The sequence below is a fragment of the Erinaceus europaeus genome, chromosome 1, assembly GCF_950295315.1.
Source record: "Erinaceus europaeus chromosome 1, mEriEur2.1, whole genome shotgun sequence".
NCBI classification, from domain to species: Eukaryota; Metazoa; Chordata; class Mammalia; order Eulipotyphla; family Erinaceidae; genus Erinaceus; species Erinaceus europaeus.
The window spans coordinates 90,511,830-90,523,173 of record NC_080162.1 but is presented as its reverse complement, the minus strand read 5'-3'; the positions used below and the strand labels follow the sequence as shown (position 1 = coordinate 90,523,173).

The 11,344-nt window shown below is 46.4% G+C and overlaps 2 protein-coding genes across 2 annotated transcripts in view; both read right to left on the bottom strand.

The window, feature by feature from the left end:
• Nucleotides 1-3,658: 3,658 nt before the first annotated feature.
• Nucleotides 3,659-6,950, bottom strand: UBE2C (ubiquitin conjugating enzyme E2 C). Its single transcript, XM_007533069.2, has 6 exons — nt 6,760-6,950; nt 6,154-6,181; nt 5,208-5,294; nt 4,288-4,492; nt 4,139-4,198; nt 3,659-3,906 (listed from the first exon to the last, which is right to left on the bottom strand). Exons 1-6 carry the CDS (start codon nt 6,858-6,860, stop codon nt 3,848-3,850), a joined length of 540 nt encoding a protein of 179 aa, XP_007533131.1. The 5' UTR covers nt 6,861-6,950; the 3' UTR covers nt 3,659-3,847.
• A 1,534-nt stretch (nt 6,951-8,484) lies between these two features.
• DNTTIP1 (deoxynucleotidyltransferase terminal interacting protein 1) overlaps nt 8,485-11,344 on the bottom strand; it is a 34,081-nt gene continuing 31,221 nt past the window's right edge. The window contains exons 12-13 of the mRNA XM_060190826.1: nt 8,936-8,991; nt 8,485-8,843 (exon numbers count right to left, since the gene is read on the bottom strand). Of these exons, the coding sequence (XP_060046809.1) occupies nt 8,705-8,843; nt 8,936-8,991 (195 nt within the window). The 3' untranslated portion in view covers nt 8,485-8,704. The remainder of the gene's footprint in view (nt 8,844-8,935; nt 8,992-11,344) is intronic.

Below are 11,344 nucleotides of genomic sequence, written 5' to 3'. Positions count from 1 at the left end.
TTTTTTTTTTTGCCTCCAGGGTTATTGCTGGGACTCAATGCCTGCACCACGAATCCACTGCTCCTGGAGACTATTTTTTGCCCCTTTTGCTGCCCCCCCTTTTAATTTTTATTATCAATATTTATTTATTGGATAGAGACAGTCGGAAATCGAGAGGAACGGGGAGACAGAAAGGGAGAGAGACAGAAAGACACCTGCAACCCTGCTTCACCACTAGCAAAGCTTCCCCCTGCAGGTGGGGACTGGGGGCTCGAACCTGGGTCCTTATGCATTGCAACATGTACGCTCAACCAAGTGCGCCATCACCCGGCCCCGCCCCCTTTTTATCGTCGTTGTGGTTATTATTTTTGTTATTGATGTTGGATAGAACAGAGAGAAAACGAGAGAGAAGGGGAAGACAGAGAGGGGGAGACAAAGATAGACACCTGCAGACCTGCTCCACCGCTTGTGAAGCGACCCTCCTGCAGGTGGCCAGGCCGGGATCCTTATGACAGTCCTTGCACCTGGAGCCATGTGCGCTTAACCCGCTGTGGTACTGACCGACCCTCCAGAATTTTAATTTTTTTCCTTGATAGTATCTATGACATACACCCAGAATCTTCTTGCTTTTCCTTTTTTAAAATGTTTTTTTATATTTATTTATTTACCCTTTTGTTGCCCTTGTTGTTTTTCATCATTGTTGTAGTTATTATTGTTGTTATTGATGTCGTCATTGTTAGCTAAGACAGAGAAATGGAGAAAAGAGGGGAAGACAGAGAGGGAGAAAGACACCTGCAGACCTGCTTCACCGTCTGTGAAGCAACTCCCCTGCAGGTGGGGAGCCGGGGGCTCCAACCCGGATCCTTGAGCCAGTCCTTGCGCTTTGCGCCACGTGCGCTTAGCCTGCTGCGCTATGGCCTGACTCCCTCTTCCTTTTTCTTTCTTTTTTAAAAATTATCTTTATTTATTATTGGATAGAGACAGCCAGAAATCAAGAGGGAGGGAGAGAGACAAAGAGACACCTACAGCTTTGCTTCACCACTCATGCAGCTTTATTTTTATTTTATTGCCACAGCAATAGCCCTGGAGGCAAAAACAAACAAACAACCGCCCCCTGCATTTCTAAGAATTTCTTGTGCTGCTGGAAGGACCACACCTTGAGAACACGACCCTAAATATATTAGATGACTGCAATGACATTACTGAGGGAGGAACTGGTTAGAAATGCAGAAAGGGGAGTTTGCACATGTTACAATGTGCAAGGACTGTGGTTCAAGGGGGTGGGGACTCAAGGAAGCTTCTTGAGTGAGGAAACAATGCTGCAGGTGTCTCTCTTCTGTCTCTAGCCAATAAATAAAACATTTTAATAATAATAATACGAAAAGAAAAAGAAATGCAGAAAGAACCTCAGGCCCAGTTCCTTATCAACTAAATAGCATGAGATTTTTGGTGGCTTCATAGGCACATTAGGGTGGTGGTGGGGAGATAGCATAATGGCTATGCAAATAGACTCAGGCCTCAAGCTCTCAAGTTCAGGCCCTCACACCACCATAAACCTGAGTTGAGCAGGGCTCTGGCAAAAAAAATAAATAAAAATTAAAAAAATAAGAACTGAGACCAAGAGTACATTTTTAGAGATAAGGAAATTGAGCAGAGGATACTTAAATTTCACCTTCAGACCTGACTCCACTTTTTTTTTTTTAAAGAGGAGTAAGATGAAAGGGTGGGTAAGAACCTTCTTGATGGTTCTTACAATGATACCATGTTGTTTCTCCCCCCTCTTCAGACCCTACATTGAGCTGATGGGTCTTAAAAGTCAGAAGTTGTAGGGGCCAGGCAGTGGCGCACCAGGTTAAATGCACATAGTTTGAAGCACAAAGACCTGCACAAGGATCCCTGTTTGAGCCCCAGCTCCCCACCTACAGGGGAGTCACTTCACAAGTGGTGGAGCAGCTCTGCACACGTCTTTCTCTCCCTATCTTCCCCTTACCTCTCATTTCTGGGCCATGTTGGAAGGCATCTAAAGGTACAGGGATTTGTCCACCTTACTATTATTTTTGCCTTTATAGAGTTATTGCTGGGGCTTGGTGCCTGCACCACAAATCCACTGCTCCTGGAGGCTTTTTCTTTCTCTCTCTTTTTCTTTTTCTTCTTTTTTTAAAGAATTTATTTACGTACTCATAAGGGGAGAGAAAGAACCAGACATCACTCTGGTACATGTGCTACTGGGGATTGAACTCATGGTTGAGAATCCAATGCTTTATCCACTGCGCCACCTCCCGGACCATAGCGGCCATCTTCATTCCACTGTTGTTGCTGTTGGATAGGAGAGAAATTAAGGGGGTGGGGAGATAGACACCTGCAGCAACCACTCTGCAGGTGGGGAGCTGGGAACTCAAACCAGGAACATCGCATCAGTTCTTGTGCTTTACACTATGTGCACTTCCGCCACACCTTTGAATTTCTTTTTTAATATTTTATTTATTTATTCCCTTTTGTTGCCCTTGTTTTATTGTTGTAGTTATTATTGTTGTTGTCGTCGTTGCTGGATAGGACAGAGAGAAATGGAGAGAGGAGGGGAAGACAGAGAGGAGAGAAAGATAGACACCTGCAGACCTGCTTCACCACCTGTGAAGCGACTCCCCTGCAGGTGGGGAGCCGGGGTTCGAACCGGGATCCTTATGCCAGTCCTTGTGCTTTGCGCCACCTGCGCTTAACCCGCTGCGCTACAGCCCGACTCCCCTACCTTTGAATTTTTTACGGAGCACTGCTCAACTCTGGTGTATGGTGTTGTGGGGAACTGGGCATAGGAACTTGAAGCCTTAGGCAGAGATTCTCTTTGCATAACCAGTTATCTCCTCTGCTCCATATTGGAAATCTTGCTACAGGACCTGCAGTTCTCCCTCTGGCCTCTGCCAGACTCAGATGGTCAGCATTTCTTTTTTTCCTAGGATGGAAGCAGGCAGACCATGAGAATGGACCAGTGGAATTGCAGGTGAGTGTTCAGGCTTCTACTGTGAGACTTGGAGCAAGGGTCCAAGCTGAAAGCTTTTTTTTTTTTTAATCATTAGGGACAGAACCAGAATATATCATTCTGGCACATATATTACTGGGGACTGAATTCAGAACCTCAACCTCATGCACTATATTGATTGTACTACCTCTCAGGCTGAAAACAAAGGTACAAAGGTGACTGATCTTCCTCTCACCTCCTTACCCCCCCCCCCCCCACCTTTCTTTCTTTTTTAAACTGTTCTACCCTGGTTAATGATGGTCTTGGAGATTGAACCTGGGACCTCAGGTATGTAATGTCCATTGCATAAGCCACTGTGTTATTTCCGTCAGTGCTACCAAAAGCCCCTTCTAACACATTTTTCTGCTATAGCTGTTTAATGATCAATTCAGCCTTATCTGTCACAGCTGGGGCCAACACAATATTCACTACCTTTCCTGGTGCATGTCACTAGACTGTGACATCAATCTTGTAGGTGATGAAACACATGCAAAATTATAAAGTGACTAAATTAACAAACCTCAATTACCCCACTGTTCATTCCTATAAGCCATTAGCTGTTTCTGCTTCCAGGAGAGCAGTTCAGATTGCAGCTCTTGTCATGATCCAGCCTGGCCCCTTCAATCAAAAGTATTTCTAACCCAAGAGTAATCAAGAGATAGCCACTTGTACAAAACACCTCAAATGTATTTATTTAATATATTTATCACAAGGGCTTAACAAGAGAATACACACACCTACACACACACACACAAACCACAGTTAAAGAGAGTCCTATACAGACACAAATAAAAAAAGACACCATCCAAGGGAAAAAAAAAAGACAATACAAGGTTAAAGGCTGGACAGTGTAGGTTAGGGTTCTTGACTGGCGACCTGCTTTGAGTAGGTTTCTTGCAGGTACTTCTTAAAGGCTGGAAGAGAACAGACGGGTCTTGGTCAGTGACAGAAATAGGGGAGGTAAAATGTGTGCAAGAGGGTAGCTTGATCAGGGGATGTGAATGTGGGAGGAATCTGGGAGCTAGGGAGTAAGGGGAAGATTCCAGGCACAACAGATTCTCCACTGCCCACCCGTGAGGTCCTCTGGAAAGCTAAGCTTCCACTGAGAATATAATCTGTGCCTGAGGAGGGAAAAAAGGGACTCACCTGTGGGATTTTTCCAAAGCTCAGCAGCATGTGTGTTCAAAGGGCTGTCGATATTGGGTTCTGTGGGTGGAGAGAGAATGGTCAATAGGCTAGAAGGCAATGGCTGGAGGGAGTCCTGTGTGACAGGGAAGGGGTGTTTCTGAGGTTACCTCCTAAAAGGCTCTGGATGGAGAGCAGGATAGTCCTGACATCATACAGTGCAGACCACTTGTCTTTCAAGATGTCCAGGCAGATGTTGCCCTGGGTGTCCACGTTGGGGTGGTAGCAGGGCGTGAGGAACTTCACAGTGGGTGCGTTGTAGGGGTAGCCACTGGGGAACTCCAGGGAGAGCTTATACCTCAGGTCCTCATATACCTGGCAGTGGAGAAATAGATGTTGGCATAAGCTTCTCTACTTTGACCTTCAGATCCAAACCCAAGTGCACATCAGTGGCTTGCTAAAATCTGACTTTGGGATTTGAGAAGACAAAATGATAAAACACTGGCTCTGGTGCTTCCTCTCACATATAGTAGGGGCATCAGTGGTTTTTTATATTATTATTGATTTACTTATTGGATAGAGACAGTGAGAAATTGAGAGGAATGGGGAGATAGAAGGAGACAGAGAGACACTTGCAGCCTTGCTTCACCACTCATGAAGCTTCCCCCCTGCAGGTGGAGGCCAGGGGTTTTGAACCTGGGTCCTTGCTCACTGTAATGTGTGCCCTTAACCAGCTGTGCCACCGCCTGGCCCCAGTGTTGTTTTTTTTGGTCAAAGGATTGCAAGTTCTCATCAGAGGACTGTCCCAGCTGTGTATTAATACGATTAGAACACTAATGCTGGCATGTAAAAATCAGGGGACTTTGAAGACAGATTTGACTTATCTATAACCAGACCTGCAGCAATGGAAAAATTTGCCCTCTTGAGAATACTGTCTTCCCACCCCCAATCTAAGATGGGGATCCTTGCTTTAAATCTGCCTTACTGTTTAGATGTGAGAACAAGTCTATAGACTCACAGGACATAAACAGACACAGGGAACAAGAGTTTGCAGCAGAGTCACACCCACACATCCCAACCCTACACTTACAGTGCCTGCGGCTCCATGGATGGTCCCCACCCATTTGAAAAGGTTGTCTGACTCTGGGAAAGCAGAAATTCCTTTGTCACCAGACATCTGGGGAAGGAAACACAACAGTGGATTGCAGAGTATATTGGAAAAAACACAAAAGGTCCAGTAGGCGAAACCCTGTCTCCTTAAATCTCATCATAGTTTGATCTAAAACAAAGCAACTAGACGAAATTAATGGGTGTTTTTTTCTGGAGGCCCAGGGAGGTGGCTCAGTAGAAGGCCATCTGCTTTACTTGGGAGAGGGCCTGGCTTCTGTGCGACAGCAAAGAGAGAGAGAATTCCCATCAGTGCTTTTTGACTGTGGTTTAAAACAAACAAACAAACAAACAAAATCTGAAACGTTTTCTAGGAAGTGATTAGGTTGATAGGTTGTACTTGCCCTGCTAGGGAGGAGTGCAAGGACTAGAGGTGTTCATAACTGGGCTCAAGATTGAGGGTGGGGTAATCAAGGGAAGCAGGAGTCCGCTCTGTGCCCAAGCCCGTGACCTTGCTGGCACTGCGGTTATTTGCGCACACAACCCAGAGGGTCGCAATCCGGTCACTGAGGGGCCTGAGCTGAACATTCAGGTTAATGCAGAAAGACCACGCAGGACGGGCTCATTCCCAGCTGGGACAGGCAGCACTGCAAATGCCGGCGTCCAGCAGGGTGTGGAAGACCCACCTACAGTGGGAAGTTTCTGGGAACTGTGTTTTAGAGATCATTTCCCTGTGAGGGATGGGATTAAAGAGTTGAGACGGCAGGAAGAAATGGTGTTGGTGGGGCATGGGTGGGTCTCCTTAGGAGAGCAAATTACGCTTTTTTTTTTCTTAAACAGATCACCTTCCTGCAGTTAAAAGCCTGATTTAGGAGGGAAGGCCAAGGATGAGTGAGGTGGCTGGGTGTCTAGGTAGGGCAGTCACTCACCATGAGGTTCATCAGTTCCTGCTGTAGCCTGTTAAGAAAAGAACATTTCAGGCGGGGGTAGAAAGCACAGTGGTTATGCAAACAGACTGTCCAGCCTGAGGCTTCAAAGTCCCAGGTTCAATCCCCGCCACCACTATAAACCAGAGCTGAGCAGTGCTCCGGCGAAAGAAAAGAAAAAAAGAAAAGAACATTTTAAGCCACTCGGACGGGCCAGGGGTCCAACTTCCTCCACTCCAAGGCCTTCGCGCGGTCGTCACGGAGGCTCTGCCTTTCCCCGGCTGGGCGCGGCTCGCTCCCTTTCATTTCCACGGCCGAGGCTTAGTGACTCCTCACCCTCCTCCCCCCCAAACCCGGGTTTTCTTCTCAGGACGGTTCTGGCCAGTTCGAACCTCCCACCGCTTTCCGGCGTCTCCCTGGCCCCCGATCAGCCCTGTTTCGGAGTCGGGGACGAGGGCGGTCCCGGCAAGGGCTCGTTCTCGCTCCAGGAGTCAGGGAGAGCCAGACTCGCCCACTTATCTACCCGGCCAGGAGGGTCCGGGGGTCGCGGCAGGCTCCCCTCGAGGCCCGGCGCCCAGGCCCGCCGAGGATTATCTCCGACACACTCACCTCTTGCCCACGGGGCCTCGCGCGGCGCCCCCGCTAGGTTCGGCTGCTTTGCGGGCGGCGGTGACTCGGGAGGCGGCTGGGTCGCGGTTCTGCGAGGCCATGGCGGCGGCGCTGAGGGAAACACGGGAACAACGCCACGGCAACTGCAGGGCGTCCTGCCACCCGCCCGCATTTGAATTGTAACATTCCCACAGCGCTGGCCAATCGGCGCTTCGCTTGGGTTTGATCCAGCCAATGGGGCACGCCAGAGGGCTTCGTTTCCGAGTAACTGCTGGACTCACCCACCACCTGCGCGCCTCTATTGGGCGGCGGGACCCTGCTTCTGAGGGGCGATTGGCGGAGATAACTAGCAACCCTGTACTGGATTGGTGACCTTTGGAAAACGCCGACCATTAAAGGACCAGAAAAAGCCCATGTGGGATGAATCTCTTAAAGCGCAATGCCTACCTTTTGCGACTCCAGTCACACCCTAATCCCAGGTTTAAGCAGCCTACAATTTTTCTAGGCCCTTTTCTGAAAATGAGGAAGCTCTAATTCCGTGGAGTCTCTCCTGATTTCTCTCTACTCTAGCTCCACAGGAGGAAAAAAAAAAAAATTGAACCCATGCCTCCTATTGGGCAATTAAGTGTCCTGGGCGTCCTACTTACCTGAAAATTGATACTAGATGGTGTATTGCACCAAAGTAAAAGAATCTGGGGTGGGTGGGTTGGGGGAGAGTATAGGTCCTGAAAAAGGATGACAGAGGACTCAGCGAGGGTTATATTGTCATGTGGAAAACTGAGAAATGTTATGCATGTACAAACTGTTGTATTTACTGTAGACTGTAAAACTTTAATCCCCCAATAAAGGGAAAAAAAATGTTAGGGAAAACATTCCAGAGCACTATAAAACAAATTCAAAACCTGTTTGCTCTGTGACCGTGGATCTCTCATTTAATGCCTTAATGTTATAAAATACTAATAGTTAAAAGTCCCCCTATATAAAATAATACAAATATATAAAAGAAGTAAGCTAAGAGACCTCATGAACATATGAAACATGATATATAAGAGCAAGAATAGCAAATGGGACAACCTTAGTGTTTAGGCAATAACTAAAGTCACAATTTACAATACCATCAACGTGGTTTTTCTTTCTTTTCTTTTTTCTTTTAAAAATCTTTATTATCTTTATTTATTGGATAGAGACAGCCAGAAATCAAGAGAGAAGGGGGTGATAGGGAGACAGAGAGACAATTGCAGTACTGCTTCATCACTTGCAAAGCTTTCCCCCAGCAGGTGGGGACCAGGGGCTCAAACTGGGGTCTTTGTGCATTGTAACAATTGCGCTCAACCAGGTGTGCCACCACCTGGCCCCAATATGTGGTTTTTCTTCTGGTTATTAATCACTATGTATAAATTAGGGTAAATGTTTTCTATTCGATTACCACCAACATCACTCAGCATTTTTTTCCCATCTGTCATTAAGCCTCAATGGGCCCATCTATCAGATTCTGCTATTTCTATACCATACTTTGACTAGATGAAGAATAGAGGGATAGGGAAAGCGTTCCCAGCTTTATCTCATAAAGCAGATATGCATGGAGCAGTGGGACTTTCCTAGGACTTACGAGTATGGTGGAGGGGTAACCAGTCCTTTTTTCCTATATGCACATCTAGAGTCCATCAAGCATCAAGCTTTGTCAGCCCCCATCTGGCAGACCACATAGTAGGCTCACCATCTGTGTTTATTACAAACTGTTTAATTGCTTCTTATCCCAATAACTTTAAAAATATAGAAACACATGCCAGTCTGGGGGTGCTCTGTAGTGAGTCACTATAGACTAGCCCAGGCACAGGTTAATGCTGCTGAGATCCATCTAGGGGCAGTCCCAGCAAGTGGCTTCAGCCATGCAGGTTAAAGGGCCGTGGAGGAGGGCTGCCAAGTGTAGCCAGAGGACCTGGCTTCAGGTCTGTGGAGGTGCTTCAACAGCACGATGGTCATTCTCTGTCCGTAGTGTCTCCATATACTTTCGCATCTTTTCAACCATCCAGGAGGGTAGGACAAAGGACTTCAGCTCCTCTAACTTCAGGTCCAGGCATCCTCTGGAATAGACGTTAGAGAGGAAAGCTAAAGCAAGTGCATCATTTGGGTCCACTCCAGTAGGGAGAGTATAGGACAGATTCAGAGGTTTTACCTGTAGTCATCACTGGCAGCCAGGTCCCGGATGTCCTCCTCAATGAGAAGGTAGGCCTAGGGAAGGAGCAAAGGAGAGTAGTTATTTATTGCCTCTAATTCATTTCAGTCCAACTCAATATACCTTTATTAAACATCTGCTTATAGTGTAGGGAGACTGGAAGGAAAGGGATGTGGTTTATATTCTATAATAGTAGGGGAGAGTAAATAGGGAGAAATTATTTGGGGATTTGAGAGGGGGGGAGAGAGAGAGAGAGGTAGAGATGGAGGGAGAGAGACAGAGATGGAGAGAGAAAACAAACAAGAGCAACACTCTGGCATATGTGATACCAGGGATCAAACCTGGAACTCCAAGCTTGAAAGTCCAACACCTTATCCACTGTGCCACTTCCTGAGACAGTCTTTTTAAAAGTTTATGTATCGGGAGTCAGGCGGTAGCACAGCCAGTTAAATGCAGGTGGCACAAAGTGCAAGGACTGGCATAAGGATCCCAGTTGGAGCCCCCAGCTCCCCACCTGCAGGGGAGTCGCTTCACAGGCGGTGAAGCAGGTTTGCAGGTGTCTATCTTTCTCTCCCCCTCTCTGTCCAACAACAACGACATCAATAATAACTAAAACAATAAAACAACAAGGGCAACAAAAGGGAATAAATAAATATATATAAAAAAAAAGAGTATGTATCAATGAAAGAACCAGAGCGTTACTCCAGCATATGCCTGCAATGGAACTTGGGATTTCATGCATCCAAGTCCTACTATTTAATATATCGAGTTACATTTCCATGCTGCTTGAGACAGACATTTACTCAAAATCTTTTTGGTTGGGAAAGTGGGGACAGGCGACGATTTTATTTAATCCTCATCTCTTAAAAAGAGGTGGGTGGGGCCAGGGATGTGGCTCAGCAAGAGTGTTTGCCTTGCATGTAAGAGGCTCTAGGTTCAACCCCGAGATGGAACACATAAAAAAAAAAAAAAAAAAAAGACAAAGGTAAGGCACAAGGATCGGCGTAAGGATCCCGGTTTGAGTCTCCCGGCTCCCCACCTGCAGGGGAGTCACTTCACAGGCAGTGAAGCAGGTCTGCAGGTGTCTTTCTTTCTCTCCCTCTGTCTTCCCCTCCTCTCTCCATTTCTCTCTGTCCTATCCAACGACGACGACATCAAGAACAACAATGACTACAACAATAAAACAACAAGGGCAACAAAAGGGAATAAATAGATACTAAAAAAAAAAGACAAAACAAATGGAATATTATTAATGGTAGAGCAGTGGTCCAGTCTCTTTCCCTCCTTTGCCCCTTAAATTCAGTAATAAGGCTGGGAAAACTGTATAATGGTTATGCACAGAGCCTTCAATGTCTGAGGCACCAGGCACCAAAGGTCCAAGATTCAACTGCCAGCACCATCATAAATTAGAGCTGAGCAGTGCTCTGGTAAAAACAACAGTAACAACAACAAAGAAAAAATATAATAATAGGGTGGGGTTGATAGCATAATGGTTATGCAAAGAAATTCTCATGCTTGAGGCTCCAAAGACCCAAGTTCAATCCTTTGTATCACCATAAGCCGGAGCTGAGCAGTGTTCTGGTATTTAAAAAAAAAAAATTGTAAAAATTAAAGAGGTGTGGGCCAGGTGGTAGCACATAGCAAGAAGCATAAGGACTGGTGTAAGGATCCTGGTTCAAGTTCCCGGCTCCCTACCTGTGGGGTGGGGGTGGGGGGTCGCTTCACAAGTGGTGAAGCAGGTCTGGAGGTGTCTTATCTTTTTCTCCCCGTCTTCCCCTCCTCTCTCAATTTCTCTCTGTCCTATGCAACGATATTAATACCAACAATGGTAAACAACAAGGGCAATAAAAGGGAAAAATAACCTCCAGAAGCAGTGGATTCGTAGTACAGGCACCAAGCCCCAGCAATAACCCTGGAGGCAAAAAAAAAAAAAAAAAAAATTAAAGAGGTAGGTGTCAACAAACTGCCGAGAGGCAGCAAAACAGAAAAAAAAAAAAAAAATCAAGAGGTGGAGTAAACAATATTTATATACTTAAAAAAAATTATTGTTTTGTTGCCCCTGTTATTGTTAGCGTCGTTGTTGGATAGGACAGAGAGAAATGGAAAGAGGAGGGGAAGACAGAGAGGGAGAGAGAAAGATAGACACCTGCAGACCTGTTTCACTGCCTGTGAAGTGAATCCCCTTCAGGTGGGGAGCCGGGGGCTCGAACTGGGATCCTCATGCTGGTCCTTGCGCTTCGCCCGCTATGCTACCGCCCTACTCCTGATATTTATACACCTTTCCCATATTTGGGAGCTACTCTCTTCCCTGATCCAGCTTTTTAGCCCCTTTTCAGCCATGACTTCATCTCCATGACTTCAGACAATAGCTTGGGTCCACCAGCATATGAGATGTCAGGCTCAGGGGAG

Coding starts and splice junctions, on each gene's coding strand:
- UBE2C (XM_007533069.2), bottom strand. CDS start 6,860: ATGGCCTCGCAGAACCGCGACCCAGCCGCCTCCCGAGTCACCGCCGCC. Junction 6,182..6,759: donor CGAGGCCCCGTGGGCAAGAG/GTGAGTGTGTCG, acceptor TTTTCTTAACAG/GCTACAGCAGGAACTGATGA. Junction 3,907..4,138: donor GCTTTGGAAAAATCCCACAG/GTGAGTCCCTTT, acceptor GTTCTCTTCCAG/CCTTTAAGAAGTACCTGCAA.